At 36.8% G+C, this 18,815-nt stretch overlaps 1 protein-coding gene across 1 annotated transcript; it reads left to right on the forward strand.

The window, feature by feature from the left end:
• The first annotated feature begins 88 nt into the window (after window positions 1–88).
• LOC107567462 (uncharacterized) lies at window positions 89–14,764 on the forward strand. The gene is made up of 10 exons (XM_016253143.1): window positions 89–123; window positions 642–737; window positions 954–1,154; window positions 1,245–1,438; window positions 2,663–2,743; window positions 2,959–2,966; window positions 4,976–4,992; window positions 5,277–5,474; window positions 14,200–14,566; window positions 14,695–14,764. The coding sequence occupies exons 2-10, from the start codon at window positions 698–700 to the stop codon at window positions 14,762–14,764; spliced, it is 1,176 nt and encodes a 391-aa protein (XP_016108629.1). The 5' UTR covers window positions 89–123; window positions 642–697.
• The last annotated feature ends 4,051 nt before the right edge of the window (window positions 14,765–18,815 follow it).

The following is an 18,815-nucleotide window of genomic DNA, read 5'->3' on the forward strand; positions in this document are numbered from 1 at the left end:
CTTATTTTTATATCATCTTTATTGCATCTGATCCATTTCAAATAGAGCCACGCCGAAAGCGAAAGGACTTTTATTCTGACTTTTTCATTCGATTCTTCTGAGACACCGCAAGCAGCAGGAGCGGTATGTAGACCCGGCGCAGTCTGCAGCCAAGAGACTAATGTGTTATATTCGTGTAGGCTATTTGTGTGTGTGAGAGAGTGTGTTGTTCGTTTCTCATTGTGTTTGGAGAAGTTTAAAACAGTGCTAGGTCTAATGATCAAATACCGGGTTACCACCTCAATCATTTAAAGGACAAGTCTAAACGACTAAAGCCATATGTGATAACATGTGATTTTGATCATATTTCTTTATAAAAATAAATATGTTAACATTCAACAATATATCAACATTATCAACAGCAATAATGATTGATGTTGATGTTTGCTGAAGAGAGTGAAAGTGAAAGTGATAAAGATTTGAAAGGTTTAAAACAGTTATATTCAGTCTCGCACACAGGGGGCAGTAAAGCTAAAATCATGGTCATGGTTACACTGATGATAGAGGCAGACCAAAATACTGGTGACACTGACTTCTGACTTATTTGTCGCATTAATCAACTAATCAACTGATAATCAAGAGTGAATTCAAATTTGTTTCAGGACAAGATTAAACAACAAGTAACCAGTACGAAAAACGTACTGTAAGAAGACAAAAAATGATCCAGAACCAACTCCAACAAAATGAAATTACTCAAGGTAAAATTCTGGATTATTGAAATTATAAAGTATTATGGGGAAACCATTATTCATTGTAAGACTTTATAAGATGCGTATGGCTTAACTTGCATCTTAAGGTTCTTAAATATTTTTTTCTGTCTCATCTACTTCTCACAAATATCATAACCTTGTCTTGAGTCCATGTTCCAAAAATACACAGCAAAAAAACAACACACTCTGTTCTTGATCTTGAAGGAAAATACTTCTTCATAATTGAGATGGGCAAATCACACATTTTGCGGAAGGAGATTTTAGGTCATCTCCAAAAGCATAGGCCTGGATCGACAGAGGTGCACAAGGTGGAGGACTGTGATGTGATTCTGGTTTTCTGCCCCATTGTTTCACGGGCAGGAACTGACATTGTTGCTGCTTTGAATGAACTAAATACATGTTCAGGTAACTTCAAGATTAATCACCAGAAGGTTACTTAGATATTGATATGAGTTGAAATACTATTCACACATTTTTGTTCTTAAATTGAAACAGCATCCAAACCAGCTATTTTGATGGTGTTCCATCACTCATTCAACCCTGATAAAATTTTACCAGACAGCAGCAGAAATATAACCAGGAGAAATACACTCACAGTGGACTGTCTGTTCAATGAAGATGTGGGATTGTTGACATGCAACAGGAATGAGGAGGCACTGGCCAAAATTGTTTGCCATTTCAAGCCTCAGGTTTACCTCTTTAAGTGTATCTTACATTAATTTGAGATGAATGTGAAAAGTAATTATGCGGATATGACTTAGTTCAAATGGTAAGTAAATAACAATTTAAAGGTCCCATGGCATGAAAATTTCACTTTATGAGGTTTTTTAACATTAATATGAGTTCCCCTAGCCTGCCTATGGTCCCCCAGTGGCTAGAAATGGCGATAGGTGTAAACCGAGCCCTGGGTATCCTGCTTCGCCTTTGAGAAAATGAAAGCTCAGATGGCCCAATCTGGAATCTTCCCTTTATGTCGTCATACGGGGAAAGGTTACCTCCCTTTTCTCTGCTTTGCCCGCCCAGAGAATTTGGCCCGCCCATGAGAAAATGAGCTACTACCGTGCGAGACGAGCGCAATATTTTTTTTTCCTCGAGACATCATGGCTTGCAAACGAGCGAAGCATGGCAGTTGCCCCGCCTCTCTCCTCCTCATTAGCATTAAAGCTACAGACACAGAAATGGCACGTCCTAAGGAAAGCTCATTGTAGGACTGGCTCGTAGTGGCTGAAATTCTGCACCAAGGCTGAATTTCGGGAAAGAGACTTCAGATACAGTACTATGGACCACTTAGGCCTATATAAAAGCATCTAAAAAGCAGCATGTCATGGGACCTTTAAGTAAGTCATAATGCATGAAAAAGCATTAGACCTTCCCTTTAATAATAATAATGAACTATATACAAAGTAGGAAAAATGTGGGGAACAGTCACTCTGTATTAAACTATGCTTTTTAGTCCAGACTTGCTTAAACAATGTATATACACTGTGCAGTACCCTCCAAAAGTCTGGAAGTTTTAGACAATATCTAAATCCTTATTTTTGGTTGACCTTGCACTGATAAGGGACAACACAAGCTATGATAACTATATTTAAAAACATTTTTTTAAATTATTTTAGTTATTTATTTGATTAAAAATGCACTCTAAACATAGATATACACTAAACGTTTTTCTAAAGCATTTTTAGCAACCAATCAGTAAAGATATAAAAGTACCAATAATCTTCAAAAAAAATAAAACGTACAAGTCATGTCTTACTGTCACATGTGGATATTGCCTTTCTTATGTAATCAAAATAGCCAGCATTGGTCTGCAATATTGTTAATTGATAATTCGTCTATTTTTTATTATTGTATGTTATAAATTATTGAAACATTTTATATGATGATAATATATATGCTTTTCTCTCTTTTAGGAACTAAAGAAATTTTCTGGAATCATCATCAAAGCTATGTTCGCTGGTTTTATTTTTTTAGTACTTTACAAATTATTTCCGGTGAGAATCTCTCAATGAGTATGAGTAGATGATGACTGAATTTTCATTTGGGATGCACTGCTTTTCTTACAGTGTAATATAAACTTGTTTGGTTCATATTAATGTCTGACTTTATCTGATTTTAGACATTGGATTTTAGATTATTTTGGTAAATTGGTGGTCTTTAAATTTGCGACAATTAATCAAATTCAAATTCATTATTTTTCCCCCCACAGTTTGGATGGCATGGAACACAAAACAACTGAAAAGTATGATCTGCTAAAATAAACCATTAACTGTGGATTTCTGAATGGATAGAGTGTAAATTGTTGCTCATTATCATACTGAGTGTAATTAACTTTAAACTATAATAAGCTCTAAAATGTGTTGTGTTTTGATTAAATGCATGCAAATTGATAATTGTTGTGCTTAATAGCCTGAATAAACATTAATATTGAGACTTTAGATTGAGAAGTTCAGTGTTACGATTGAATTACAGTTGCATTACTTCTATTGTAGTTGTAAGGGACATTAAACTATGGCACAACTATAAATTTTTGTTGGAGCTTAATATTACTGATCCCTAATATCACACTTTGACATGGATGTATAAATTATAAACTAAAGTGAATCTTGATTGCGAATGTGTCTCAGAATTCAAACATGATACAAAATTCAAAACATGATACTTAAGCATAAGACATTTTTAGGATGCACATTCCTAACAGGTAAAGAAGAAATAGGAGTAGAGATTCTATAATTAATGCATTTAGCAGACACTTTTGTCCAAAGCAACTTACGGTGCATTCAGGCTACACATTTTTTACCAGTATGTGTGCTCCCTGGAAATTGAACCCACGACCTTTTGCGCTGCTAATGCAATGCTCTACCACTGAGCCACAGGAACTTATAGTAAGTTTAAATATTTGACATTATCAAAGCCTGCAGACTAAAAAGGAAAGCTATACTTGACTTGCTTAAGGAACTGCATCAACAGTCTAAAAGGACCTAAACTTTTTCTTTTTAACGGTAATCTTCATTGGTCCTTTGAATCCCTTATTCAGTTATATCAGGCTGGGTTTTTCTTTCTTATTAACCTGCAAGTTAATGTTTTATATTTGTAAACATAGACTTTTCTGTCAACTTGTAATATCATAATAGATTATGTTGTCTAAAATATTAATGTTTTATTTACATGTTAAATGTCTTCTCCCTGGAAGTAATGCAGAAGGAAAACTTTACAGTAATCTTTTCGCTTACGAAGATTAAAGGCTGTGAGACAGAAAATGTTGAACCTTTACTACAATCTACAATCCATAAACTTATATGGAAGCGTGTATATTGTACAAATATTTGAATTAGTTCTATATTCATATTCTTAGATAAAAACAATGCAAAAATAGCCTAATAGGTATCATGCAGCCAACTCTAGGCTACTGAGTGATCCCGTCGACCAATAAGTGCAAGAGCAACAAAGTGAAAGGACTTTTACTCTGGGTGAGCCACAGCGAGCAGCAGGAGTGATGAGACACCCAATGCAGTCGGCAGTGATGGTTTATTCGTGCTTGTGTTTTTTTTGTATATGCCTGAGAGTGGGCTGTACGTTTCTCAGGGTGTTTTGAGAAGCACAAACACAGCTCTATATGTTTAATGTCTGAATATACGCTTTTAACACCGACGTCAAATTAAACCAATTGAAAAAACTTTGACAACTCCATATGAATAAAGATTGGTCTATTTATCAGATTTAAAAAATGTTATTTCATTTTTCAATACTTATTATATTATGTTACAGGTGAAGCAAGCATATTTGGTATTTTAAGTAAGAATTAAAGTGAAAGTGATAAAGATTGAAAACAGGGCAGTAAAGAGCAGCACAAGGCAACATAGTCTGATTTACTGACTTAATGATTTTTCTGATCCTTCACCCTGTGAAAGTGTTTATTAGTTAATGGCCAGTTTGTTGAGGAAAAGCTAAAATATTGTATATTATTATTTTTTAATAGACTTGTTTTTTTTAAAGATTATTATTTGTATTTTTTGGGGGGTAGTAGGGACTAGACCATACCATAGTTCAGTATAGAAACAATGCTTTACATTTGATTTAAGCAGCTACAAGAAAACATCACAGGTTCCTGACCAGGAATGAAATGTTTGAGATCTGAAAATTGTGACATGGAAAGTATCAGTTCACTGTATACACAATCACTGTACAAATGTAGCAACACCTAAATGAAAATTGTAATTGCTTAGGTTACCTTATGCAAAGGGTAAAATCAAACAATCAAGTGATGATCAAGAGTGAATAAAAATAATAATAATAATAGGCAGAGACTAAACAACATTTAGAAGACCAGTGCAAACAACAGTTTATTCAACAGGAAGAAGAAGAGAGAGAAATGAACCAATACCAGGTCCAAGAATTTGAGCCATTCAACCCAGCTCAAGATAAAACCATACAAGTTAAGATTTTGGATTATTAAATTAAATAAGTAAGCATATTGGTATTTGGTTATCTAAGTCACACCTTAATATTCTGTTCTTTATCTTAAAGGAAAATACTACATAATTGAGATGGGCAAGTCAGGCAATTTGCAGAAGGAGATTTTAGGTCATCTCCAAAAGCAAAGACCTGATTTGGAGGAAGTGCGCAGTGTGGAGGACTGTGATGTGATTCTTGTTTTCTGCCCCATTGTTTCACGGGCAGGAACTGACATTGATGCTGCACTGAATAAACTTAATACATGTTCAGGTAACTTCAAGATTAAGCACCAGAAGGTTATTCAGATATTGAGATATGAGTAATACTATTCACACATTTTTGACTATCTAACTGTTTATTTGAAACAGCATCCAAACCAGCTATTTAAGGAGAAATACACTCACAGTGGACTGTCTGTTCAATGAAGACGTAGGATTGTTGACATGCAACAGGAATGCGCTGGCCAAAATTGTTCAGTGTTTCAAATATCAGGTATTGTCTTACCTATTTTTTTTAAGTTCATTGAGGTATGTGAACACTAATTATGCAAACATGATTTATAATTGGTAACTATAATTTTATAATTGGTAACTTGTCAGTTTATGTCCCCCTGTTTCTGTTGTTTTGTCCTAACAGTTATTTTGCCTATACCTCAATTACTACATAGACATGACAAATCTAAGTTGATGGTGCTATTAAAGTTTTGCACAATTTTAAAAGGCTGTGTATTTTTCCAGATTGAATGGACATTTTTGGGTGGACCATGCAGTCAAAATTAAGCAATGCTGTGCAGTGAAGCATATTTATTTGCATTTTACTTAATAATATTGCTTGTTTCCCCCTCAGAAACATCTTCTTGAAATTGTACAAATGTATTTCAGTTATATGTGGTACATCTTCCAAAAATGTCTGTATCAAGTATGCTGTTGGATATTTGGCATCGTGACGGTAAGAAAACCTGAACACAATAACTATAACAAAAAAAATGTCACTTCTAAAATATTAAAATTTTATTGATCTCTATGGTTACATATGAAACTGTTGCTCAGAGGATGAAATATAACCACAGAGTAAGTCTGAATTAGTTTGTTACTTGCGTGTTGCTGGTATTAATTCACAGGCAAAAATATGGAATTGCATTACAAGAAGAGATAGAGGAACGTGTGAATCCAGTACAGTAAGTACAGCTTTAATTCTGTAATATGAGAAAGGTTATGGTAATAAAAAAAAAAACTACTAACTGCCGTTAAAAGTTTTTTATTTATCTTATCAAAGAATCCATATTGTCACAAGTAGGCCTACAGAAGGAAAAGACTCAAAGGTAACGTCAACAACAAAGTATTTATTCACAGTTATTTCAGAGAAGCAGCATGGTAAACGTGAGTATATAATTCAATGAAATAGATAGCACTTAGCTTGAGCATAAACAGTTATTTTTATGTTGGTGGGTGTGCGGTGAAGACTAGTGATGACCGCTTTTGAAGCACTGCTTCAGCTTCGAACCCTTTGCGAATCATTTGTTCATTCTCAGTGTGCGTACAGGGGCGCTTTAAAATAACCAAAGGCCCCTGGGCTACAGCATTACAGTAGGCACCCCAACCCCAGAAAACCTATTTTTTAATTAGTTTAAGCTTCCTAACAATTATTTGTCAAATTTCGTTTTTTTTTGTGTTGTTAATATGCCAGTTCACAACACTGTTCTGCGTAAAATGTGAATATAAGCGAAAATGCAAATTCACTCTTTGCCACAAGGTGGCGTTTGTGGAACAGCAGAATTATATAGCCATTACATAAAGTAAACGCTAAGTTATTACGCAGAGGTAATATGAAAGGAAAATGCAATCAAAACTTTCCTGGCTGAAATGTGAGTTTACAGGTATGATTTAAACATCATAAATCACACAAAATATTAATTATTCATCATCAGTAGATCAAAACAACATGTTGGCATAAATGTGGGTTATTTGGTGATTGCTAACTGCAACATGACGTGCTCGTGGTTAATTAGTATAAAGTTTAAAGGGGTCATTTAAAGTTTAAAGTGTTGATTTAAATTTTTCCTTTGGAAAATCCTTCTTTGGAGTGTTACAATCTCTTGGTGCATAAAGAAGATCTGTAAAGTTGCAAAGACTAATGTCTCAAATCCAAAGAGATATTCTTTATAAAAGTTAAGAGTCAACCATGCCTACCTAAAACAGCTCGTTCTAACACACCCCCACATGTCTATGTCACGATGTGGGAAGATTTGCATTTTTTAGTTACACCCAGCGTCACTACCCCCTCCTACCCTACGAATTTCCCCCCCGAAATTTCCCAGCCCCATTTTGGAGGTTCTGCCCACTTTTGGAGTTCACGCCCCATTTTGGAGGTCTCCAGTCTGTAATTATATCTACTTGCCTCTGGATGCATCCTTGATAAAAGGGGCGGAGCAAGAACACATCTGGGGATTTGAACTGTACTTGGATAGATGTGAACTTTGGCCGTTTCTCAATATGCGTTCTCCAGCGATCTTGCGTCCTTGATTGCGTTCCAGTCCATTTTTTTCATGCCCTTCACTCGCAAACTTCCTTCCGTCTCGTTTACTCGGATGTATGTCATTAATTACATTGCACGAGTGCCCACAACTGGCGGAACCCTTGGAATGTGCTGAACAGGAACAACCTAAGCACTTCATCACTTAGAATCCACTATGGAGTTGGTTTATTGTTTACATGTTTCCCCTTACGAACTTGTTTGGTGCAGCATTCTATATGTATATAGATATGCTTGGGCTGTTATAAATGTAAAAAAAAAATCATTCATATATTATAGAGTTGTTTGGGGTGGGGATAAATTAAACGCAATCTGCGATGATGTCATAGTCATGTTGCATTGTGGTCTATGGAGCGGCCTGAAGTGTGCATATGAATCAGACTCGCTCCCTCTGTCAAAATCGAGAGGTTGAGGGTATGTCCATGTAAACTTCCCTCGTCCACTTGACGAAGTGGAACACACTTCAAAATGGCGGTGGGGATTCTCCCGAGGGTAAGTGCTTAGGGAAATTCACCAGTGTGTGTCTAAAAGTGAACTGGATCGCAGCCCTTGTGTTCTCATTCTACGTCATCATTAACCGTCAAAGTTCAATTCAAATTCTAAAGAACGCAAGTACAGAGGATGCATGAAAGTGCTCGGATGTGTTCTTGATATCTAGGATGCATCGAGGGCAGACTTGAGAAAATTGAGCCATTAGAAATCCCAGAAGATGCTGCGGGCAGCCGGTGTATGGAAACCTGCAAGCTTTAAACTCGCTCTCGCAAATACTTGACAGCTCTTGAAAGTAAACATTTATCATTTTATTTTGCTTAATTTTAATAAAGTATGAGAAGCGATTTGTCAACAGAAGAGACGGAGGGCTGCGCGTGAGTGTTTTGCGTAATACTTGTTTATAGATCTTAAATTATTACTTGCTGCTCGGAAGGAATAATTCATTTTCTGCCTATTTCTACTTTGTATTTTCGTTGGAGTTTGTATTTTTGATTGCACTTACTGGTAATTATAATAATTGCCTTCGGCTAGAAGGAGCCTGTGTTATTTGCATTGCTCCCTTCCTGCATTTAAGTGCGAACTGTAGTTTTGTATTTGAGCAATTGTCCTGCTATAGGCTATTGGCTGTGCTAATTAGAAGGCGGCCACAGCTGTTTTCACTTTAGTGTCTTAGACTGTATATCTGATGTCTGTATGCTGATGCGGAAGCATCAGTGGAAGTGTTCAGCCTCCTCGTGTGAAGACCAACGAGTGTAAAGACCTGCAACTTTACCTGCGCGACTTCACTGAGCAACGAAACTGGCAATGCACTTAAGTATTATTTTTATCTTACCTTTACACACTCTCCTTTTCTGTCCTCTCTTTTCAACCTCTATCATGTGTTTCCAAAACATTCCGGTTGTCTCTTGACAACGCTTTAATGTCACACGCAGATGGCAACGCAATCTTGCTAACCTGCATCCTATCTCTACATCTTCTACTGCACCTCTTTCTTTCTCTGTGGGTCTCTGGAATTCTCTCCTCCAGGCCAGCACGGGCTGCCAATTCTAACCCCTGGTTATCCGATGCTCTGCGTGACCAAACTCAGGGCAGCAGAGAGAAAATGGCACAAATCAAAAGATCAGTCAGACCAGAGTATGTATCAGTCTTTGCTATCATTTTCTCTGCTGAAGTCCATACTGCCAAATCTTCATACTTCCACAACAAGATCAACAGCGCTCCAGACACGTAATCTCAATACATTAAATTCTCTCCTCTCTCCCCTCAACCACCTCCCACCACTTCTATAACAGCTGATGATTTCGCCACATTCTTCACAGACAAAACTAGAACAATCAGTAGTCAATTTTCAGCCCCGCACACACAGGACCTCAAACCATCCACACCCACTGCTAAAACTCCCATCTTCTCCTTCTGTCCCCTCACTGAGGCAGAAGTATCCAAACTTCTCCTCTCCAGCCATCCTACAACATGCCCTCTAGACCCAATCCACTCACACCTTCTCCAAGCAATATCTCCTACACTTTTACCAGCACTCACACACATCATCAACACATCTCTCCTCACAGGCACCTTCCCCACTGCATTCAAGCAGGCTCGGGTAACCCCACTGCTCAAAAAACCTATATTAAACACTTCCCTTACAGATAGCTACAGGCTTGTCTCTCTCCTTCCTTTCATAGCAAAAACCCTCGAATGAGTTATTTTCAACCAGGTATCATTGTTTCTTTCACAGAGCAACAAACTGGATCCTAACCAGTCAGGTTTTAGGAGTGGCCATTCAACTGAGACTGCATTACTGTCAGTCACGGAAGCCTTGCGGATGGCAAAAGCTGACTCAAAATCATTAGTTCTTATTCTGCTGGATCTATCTGCTGCTTTTGACACTGTCAATCATCAGATCCTCCTGTCCACCCTCTCATCACTGGGCATCACAGGGATTCCACTTCGCTGGTTTGAATCCTATCTCACTGGTAGGTCTTTCAGAGTGTCCTGGGGAGGGGAGGTATCCAAAGCACATCAACTGGTCACTGAGGTTTCTCATGGATCAGTTCTTGGACCTCTCCTCTTCTCCATTTACACATCATCACTGAGTCCCATCATACAGGCACATGGCTTCTCCTACCATTGCTATTCTGATGACACACAGCTCTATCTCTCATTTCAACCAGATGATCCAACGGTAGCTGCACGGATCTCAGGCTGCCTGGTGGACATCTCGGCATGGATGAAAGAATATCACCTACAGCTCAACCTGGCAAAGACTAAGCTTCTTGTCTACCCTGTCACTCCAACTCTACAGCATGATTTCACCATCCAGCTAGGTTCTTCTACAATTACCCCATCAACTTCGGTCAGAAATCTTGGTGTAACCTTTGATGACCAGCTGACCTTCAAAGACCCATTGCAAAGACTGCTCAATCTTGCAGGTTTGCATTGCACAACATTAGAAAGATCAGGCCCTTTCTAACGGAGCATGCTGCACAACTTCTTGTCCAGTCCCTTGTCATTTCTAGGCTGGACAACTGCAATGCTCTTCTGTCTGGACTTCCATCGAGCACAGTCAAACCTCTACAAATGATTCAGAATGCAGCGGCACGACTGGTCTTCAACTAGCCCAAAAGAGCCCATGTTACACCTCTATTTATCTCCTTTCACTGGCTACCGGTTGCGGCTCACATCAAGTTCAAGACATTGATGCTTGCATATAGAACAGCCACAGGCGCAGCATCCGCCTACTTCCACTCACTACTAAGAATCTACATCCCCTCCAGAAGTCTGAGATCCGCTAGTGAGCGACGCCTCGTGGTACCATCACAGAGAGGCTCAAAATCACTTTCCAGAACATTTTCGTTCACCATTCCTGGCTGGTGGAATGATCTTCCCATGCACCCCATAATAGTATGAAATGTTTTAATAAGTTGCCATAACTTTTGTTTGTAATGTTATGTTATATTTATGGTTCATTGGCCGCTGCTTATTCTGTGACTATGCGGTCAGTTAAGCAAAGAACGCAGCACATCTCAATTCTCAAAAGGGTGCGTTCTGTGTCCTCGCGTCCTTCCGAGTTCGTTCTTCCAAGGAAGCTTGGCAAGACCGATCTCCACGAGCACGCAAGTCCATTTTTTGCGTTCTTGGAATTGAGAAACATTCTGAGATGTGAGCTCAGGGCTGCGCATGCGCACTGGCTGGTCTAGCCTGAAAAATAAGCTTTTTTAATGCTATTTGAGCAAAAGGAACAACATTTATGAGACAGTTATTGTCAGATTTCATTGGTGATTTAAAATATGAAACTTTAAGCTTGGTAAACAGTTTTTGGAGAATTTGATGTTTCCCCATTCAAAGAGATAGGAGCTGCACTTGCATTCCTGAAAGGTGTTTCAAAGATGGCCGGCGAGTGACATGACTTGACTTAAAGGGACTTTGACGAAACTGGCAAAGTCTTGTGATTTCAGTAATGAGGATTCGTTACGTCATAACTGTTTAGAAACGTTTAAAACAACTTTTGTTATGTCGAGACCACGAGAAAATTAAGTCATGATCATGAGAAAACAAGAAAGAAAAAATATATAATAATGCACGCCGCTTAGAACTTCCGTACTATTACAAATTAATTAAAGGGGTCCTATTATGCTCTTTTGATCTTTCAAGTCTTGATTTTGTTTTGGGGGTGTACTAGAACAGGCTCTCATACTTGGTTGTTCGAAAAACACATTATTTTACATTATTACAACACCTCTCTCCCCAGTCTGGCATGAACGGCTCGAATACTTCCTTCCTGTATCAAATGAAGGTCCCCCTTCAGAAATACCAAATGTGCTGTGATTGGTTAACTGGGCCAGTGTGTGTTGTGATTGGCACCACTCAGCGCCTGGTCAGGAAATGTCATATGACTCGTCAGGATCGTTGCGCGTTCTCAGTGATTTGCTGGTCTGCGGCTTATCTGTGTGAGATAAGCTGTCTGCTAAGCGCTTGGCCAAGCTGAAAAATGTGCTGTTGCTGCCAGATCGTGAATGCCGAAAATCACATTGTGTTTGATGCAAAACTAACTTGACTAAATCATATGAAAAAAAACATCATAACTATATTTTCTTGCTTTTTCAAGCAATGCAAATTTTGAAAGTCCGCTAAAAACATATCTGTCATAGACAATGTTGAAGACATGATTGTCAACATGCCTAAGTGGTAAATAAATAAATAAAAGTTTATAAAAATGTAGCTGTATAAAATTTTAAATAATAACAAACTTCATGAAAAAAATAGGAAACAATACCTTTGTTTTTCGTATACTTACAATCTCGCTTACAATTAAAGTCCTTTTCGTATTGTTGTTTGCAACGTTACTTGGCAATATTTTAAAGATATTATTATTATTATTATTATGGTATTTTGCATGGTCTATTATTGGAGTAGTGTCACCCGGGTTGGAGTTTGAACTCCTATTCACTGGGTATAAAAATAAATGAATACAAAAAAAAAAATAATCAGGCAGTGCAGAGACATATAGAGCGGGGGAATCCCCCATCTCCCCACCCTCTGAATATTACTATCATAATGTAACTACGTTATTTACCGGGTTTTACTTGGAAAAGCAGCTGATTTCTAGCATTCAAATAACTATGGATAAACCTGAAATTATAAGAAGGATTGGAGATGAATTTAATTTACAAATGAGGTAGGAATGGGGGGGCTAAATCTTATCACTCAGCATACCCGGTTAAAAAAAGTCACCGCTCGCCACTGCTTTATTTATTTATTACATTTAGCTTTACATAGTTAAATGTAATAAATACATTAAGTTAATACTCCAATTATACTTTCTGAACCTCAGTGTCTGTTTTCAGGCCTTCCCGCTCTCTAAAATTTGAAAAATTGTCCAAAAAGAACACGAGTCCTTACTCTTGCTTGATCATAACCCTTCTTTTTCCAGTGATATATTCTTGTGACATTTTACTCTTCGGTAAAGTCTCAGCCATCTCTCTTTCTACATTCTTTTTACAAATCTCCCTCTTGCTCATTCTCTCTCCGCCCCATCATGAGCATAAACTATTGCTAATTGGCTACAAGAGTGTTGTGGTGCTCGCTCTGATTGGTCCGATCCACTTTGTTTTTTCCCCTATTAATAAAGCCAGGACTACAGTATGTACAAACATTATTATTATTATTATTTTTTTTTTTGAGAAATCGCTTACTGCACCTTTAAGGTCAATTTATGATAAAAACATTTTTTTTTTTAAATCCTGTCCTTAGGGACCATGTGAATATTAAATGAATATCCAAATGGATAAAAAAGAAAGAAAATATGATTCTTATGGGAGAACAGATCAAATAACTTTTAAATTCATGTGTTACTTAAAGTGATGATTAAATGTGTGCAAAACACAAAGTTAGCTGCAAACATGTAAATACAGCTAAGCTATTGAAAGTACTTGAAATAGTACTGAAACTTATGTGGATAAACAAGACTAACCAATTTCATATTGTCACTTTTTCTGCACTATGCTGGAGCAGACCTCGCTGAATTTAGCTCCACAAAATAGAATGCAATGGTGCGTTTCAAGCTTTTTAGGATGGATCAGTTCTAAGGTAATGTAAACTGCAACTCTGTTAAATTGATTCAGCATTTATGTTCTGTTAACAAATATGTTATGCATCGCTCTTTTCTGACACAATTGGGTAAATAAGACACAGGGATGCCCAAAATATCTTTCTGTGAGTATGATTTTTACATTCATTTTTAATAATATAGATTTTTGTAGTTAATTAGTTGAATATAGCGTACTTGATTTTCAGTAGTTTTTATTATATATTAAATTATATGAAACCAAAATTCTCCATAAACCTTTTTATTTTACTAAAGGTTTTTTGGTATAGTTTAACTCATTTTTGTTGTTGTGAGGGTCAAACTGAATTCATTTTGGTTTCATAATGACTTTGGTTTGAACCCCAAATGATTCATTCTTTTTTACAGGCGAAACAGATCCTAAAGTTGCATCAGAACTGACACTTGTCCTGCTGGGCATGTCTGGGCCTGAGAAGACTGCAGTTGAACAGATGATATTTGGCAGAGAGGAGAGTCAAGCTGACACCTCTCCAGCCATTCAGAGGAAGATCACAGTAGATACGAGAGTGGTGGATGGGAGACAGGTGGCTGTGATCAACACTCCTGCCTGGTTCAGCTCTGGGCTCTCCACAGAAGAAATACAACAAAAAATACAATCCTGTATCCGTCTGTCTTCTCGTGGAACTTATGCTTTCCTCCTAGTCATACCAGCAAAGCAGTCTATTGGAGAGAAGAGAGAGATAGTGAAGAAAGTGGAGATGATTTTTGGAGAAAGGTGCTGGGAGAAGGTCTTGATCCTTTTTACTGTTAACAACAAAATGAACAACAAAAGAAGAATATCAAAGACCATGACCTCCAGACACTTGAAATATATGGAAATCAGTTTCATTTTCTCAATATTAGTGAGACTGAGAATAAATCTCAGGTTTCAAAGCTGCTGGAGATGGTAGAAGATTCAGAGCAAGAATTATGAAGAGTTAAATAATCAGAGAAAGAGCCCAGAATAGAGTGAAACTTTTGAATTAGTAGAAGAATGCATGTTAGATTAAAAGAATCCGGATATAAAAAAAAACTTAAGTAAAGGTTTAGTAAAACTCAAATAAACCAAGCAAATTCAAGTTTATTTGCAGATTAGACATATTTAATAGATTAGAGCTGGGTGATAATATAACGATACAAGCACTTGTGGAATATATTCTTTGATCTTGGTTCAAAATAATAGATAGAATTATCATAAGAGAAAATTATCTACTATTATCTGTCTGTGTGCTGTGTGTGTGACTGTGTGCTAAGGATGACAGTGTACTTAGAACAATGAACTATTTAAAACTTGAAAAACACTCATATAAAAAAGGGACCTTATCCAGGAGCTAGAAATAAGTATGTGACAAGTTACTGATCACCTTTCAGGAGCTCATATGGTGAAGATTCTTTATCTAAAAATACAGAAAGACATGTACGGAATCTGTTGAACAGCTTCAGATACTTATTTTACAGAGGAATTTACCAATTAATTCTTTAAAAATCCTACAATGTGATTTTCTGGATTTTTTCCCCCTCATTTTGTCTCTCATAGTTGAGGTATACCTATGATGAAAATTACAGGCCTCTCTCATCTTTTTAAGTGGGAGAACTTGCACAATTGGTGGCTGACTAAATACTTTTTTGCCCCACTGTATATGTGAGTACGAAACCAAATTCTGGAGTGGTGTTTGCAAACACAACTCAGCTTTGTTACTTTGTTCAAAAGTCTATCTGACTTCAAAACCTCCAAGACTTCAGAGCAATTTATTTTAACTAGAAATATTCTACAACACACTCAAGCAGTTGAGATTTGCTATATAGTACATACCGCTTAACATTAGTATGCTGTATGTATCTGGGTAAGGCTGGGTATACTTATAATTCATTATTATTTATTAATTTGTTCATTTGAGTTATTAATTCATGATGTGGTAATATTGAGAAGTATGAAACCTGTGAAACTTTGTGCAGTTTATTACAATTTATATGTAGTGACAAGACTTATTACTATTGGGTGATGTGAGTCACTGCAATGGTTAAATGCTAAGCAGTTAATTAAAAGTCATGGCATAACACTTATACATCACACATACATTGTACATAATGTCTTTAGTCCTGTAGCATGCAAGCCAACTGTGGCAAGGATTGATAAACTCCTTGTGATGTTTGGATAATGGAAAAAAACTATGCCCCATATACAGTCAAAATATAATGATAGTAAGTACTGTATGTTATTAAATTGATTGAACTATAAGATGTCTTAAAAATATTATATGTTATAGCAAATGAGTGAGTTTTTTCTGTTATGTAAAGTGCTTCAGTGTAGGTATTTAGCTGATGATTGCTGTGTGAAATTGGCAGTTATCTTAGAACAGCTTATAACTGACTTGTTCGGGGGCACTATACCTTCTCCCCTTTGTGATCGGAATTTAAAATGTGTGTCAGTGTATGTGTAGAAAAGCATCGTTCTCTCAATCTATACATTTACAACATATATTTTCTGTTAAGCAGCTGCAGTACACAAACCCTGCCATTGAGAATGTCAGAATATTAAAGGCTCAGTTGCCACAAAGTGAAAATTCTGTTATCATATACTCATATATTTATTGATCCACACTCATATGACATTCTTTCTTCTGTGCAAATCCAATGTATTTGAGCCTTATTGTTTTTGTCCTGACACTGATTTATTAAAAGGACCTATCAATCTTTTTGGCAGGCGCTTCCTGAACAGAGCACTGTAGTCTCTTTAAAGCATCATTGTAAAAACAAATCATAGCATGAGCATTATGTGAATAAAATTGAAATATACCAGAATGAATCAGTGGATTATGTGAATTATTAGGGATCATTCCTGCTTGAACATTGTCTCAAAAACGGTTACTGAAAAGATCTATTCTGAAACTAGAAACTGAAACAGAAAGTTTTCTCTAAACAATTGCCTTGTGACAGAGCTTCTCTTTACATTTAAAGGCTTCAATTTCTCAGTACAGATGAAGGAAGCTTTAATGAAACAAAAAGTGACAAGAACAAAGAAATGCATACAGCTTCAGAACAACTTGAAACTGAGTAAATGATGACAGTAATTTTGGGTGAACTATATCCCTTTAAAATCTCATCATATAATGCCAGGATCTCATAATAGTCAAGTGCACATGCTTTATCTTAAACTATTAACGTTCATTGAAGACGCAAATGACTGTGTTGACGAGGAGAAAGGCATTTTCACACATAAGGGTATTCGACCGTTTAAACACAAGGCGCGAAAAATAACTCTTAGTTTAGTCAGGCCGTCTTAACGCGCGCATTTGCCAAAATGAATTCTGCCCCACTGCTTAATGTCCCTGAACAGTTAAATTAGTTTTTAAACCAAAATGCTTAAAATGCGTTTAAATGAAAAGCTTACATCATGACACGCTAAATGAATTTCTCAACCCATAAGCGAATATACTAGGCCTATAGAGTAGACGCCGTGCCACCCCTTTGTCACCCTAAAAATTATTTTCTAGATCCGCCCCTGCCACCATGTCCCTTTAGGGGCTCTGTATGTTTTAAAATTAACCAGGAGAAACACAGAATGAAAATCTCTTAATTACAGAATTAGCCTATTAACAACTGATGAGACATCAAGCGTACCGTTATTTATAGGACATAGAGAAGAGGTCATTTCATCTCATAACAACAGAGTTGCGCCCTATATCTGGTGACTATGTTGCGTGCCCCATTTTTACGCATCTGCAGCGCTACACTCCTGCTTTGCAGTTGTAACGTTATGCACTGTTTCTCACTGTGTATTTATTGAATTATTATATATTGTATTTTCCTGTTTATCCTGTCGCTGAAAAGGTGAAAGTGAAAGAAACAGGAACGTGGCAGCGCGTCTGAAAGTCTACACGAAAGTGAAAGATTGTTATCTATTCTGTTAGAAAGGAGAGAGGAGAGCAGTTCGGGTGAGTACCAGCAGATCCTCTCATTTGATTCTGAGCAGCATAAACCATAGAGTTATTATAAACCGTATCGCATTAGACTTATTCGAATAAATGCACGTCTGATAAACTGTTGTGTAGGCTATTTATGCATTAATATAGTCTATAATGCATAAATATGATTCTTTTCACAAGGCTATGCTTAGTTATTGGCTTAAATATGTCTCATTCAGAGGACACATTTTCGAATAAACATCTGAAGGACTTATAGCTTAATACAAACACAGCCGTGTATTTATGCACCACAAAAGCGCTTGTATTTGGTGTTTTTGCCGATATTCGGACTGTTAAAAAGGCAATATTTTATTGTAATATATCGACATCCAGTGGACATTTTCCATGAACAGACGCTTGGTCATCTTCAATGACGTCACATAATTGAATCGCATGAATAATTTATGAGTATATTTTAATGTTTTAATTTTGTCCAAGACCCAGACTATGAAAATATGAAATATTAAAAATATATTTAAAAAAAAAAACATTAACTAGTATATGTTTAGAACAATCATGATCTAAACAAAGATGTTCAATGAAAATGATAATCAAGCTTATTACTGTGTACTATCAATTTCAGAACAAAACTTAAAATGGATCACACATCTAAGACAGATACTGATGTGAACTGCATCGAAGGACCGAGAGACCAACGTCCTACGATTACTGGTAACTGTAGCCTACAGCTTCAGTGCTCTTTTCTAAAGACTCTATTTGTAATTAGATTGGGGAAAATAATAGATAAAAATGGATGAGTTTTAAGGTGAGATGACTATGACTTATATGAATTAAGCTATATTACATTAACCAAAAGTTTACTTCCTCTTGAAGGAAATAAATATTTCATCCTTTCACCTGGGAAGAGCTTCGCGACTAAAGAGGAGATCATAACAAATGTCCTTCAGCAAATATCAGGTCTACGGGAGTTGACCGTGGAGAAGTGTGATGCCATCTTGGTTTTCTGCTTCATTATTTCAAGGGCAGGAACTGACATTGACGCTGTACTGAATGAACTTA

This window comes from Sinocyclocheilus grahami, unplaced genomic scaffold, assembly GCF_001515645.1.
Source record: "Sinocyclocheilus grahami isolate Dianchi unplaced genomic scaffold, SAMN03320097.WGS_v1.1 scaffold1161.1, whole genome shotgun sequence".
Classification (NCBI taxonomy): Eukaryota; Metazoa; Chordata; class Actinopteri; order Cypriniformes; family Cyprinidae; genus Sinocyclocheilus; species Sinocyclocheilus grahami.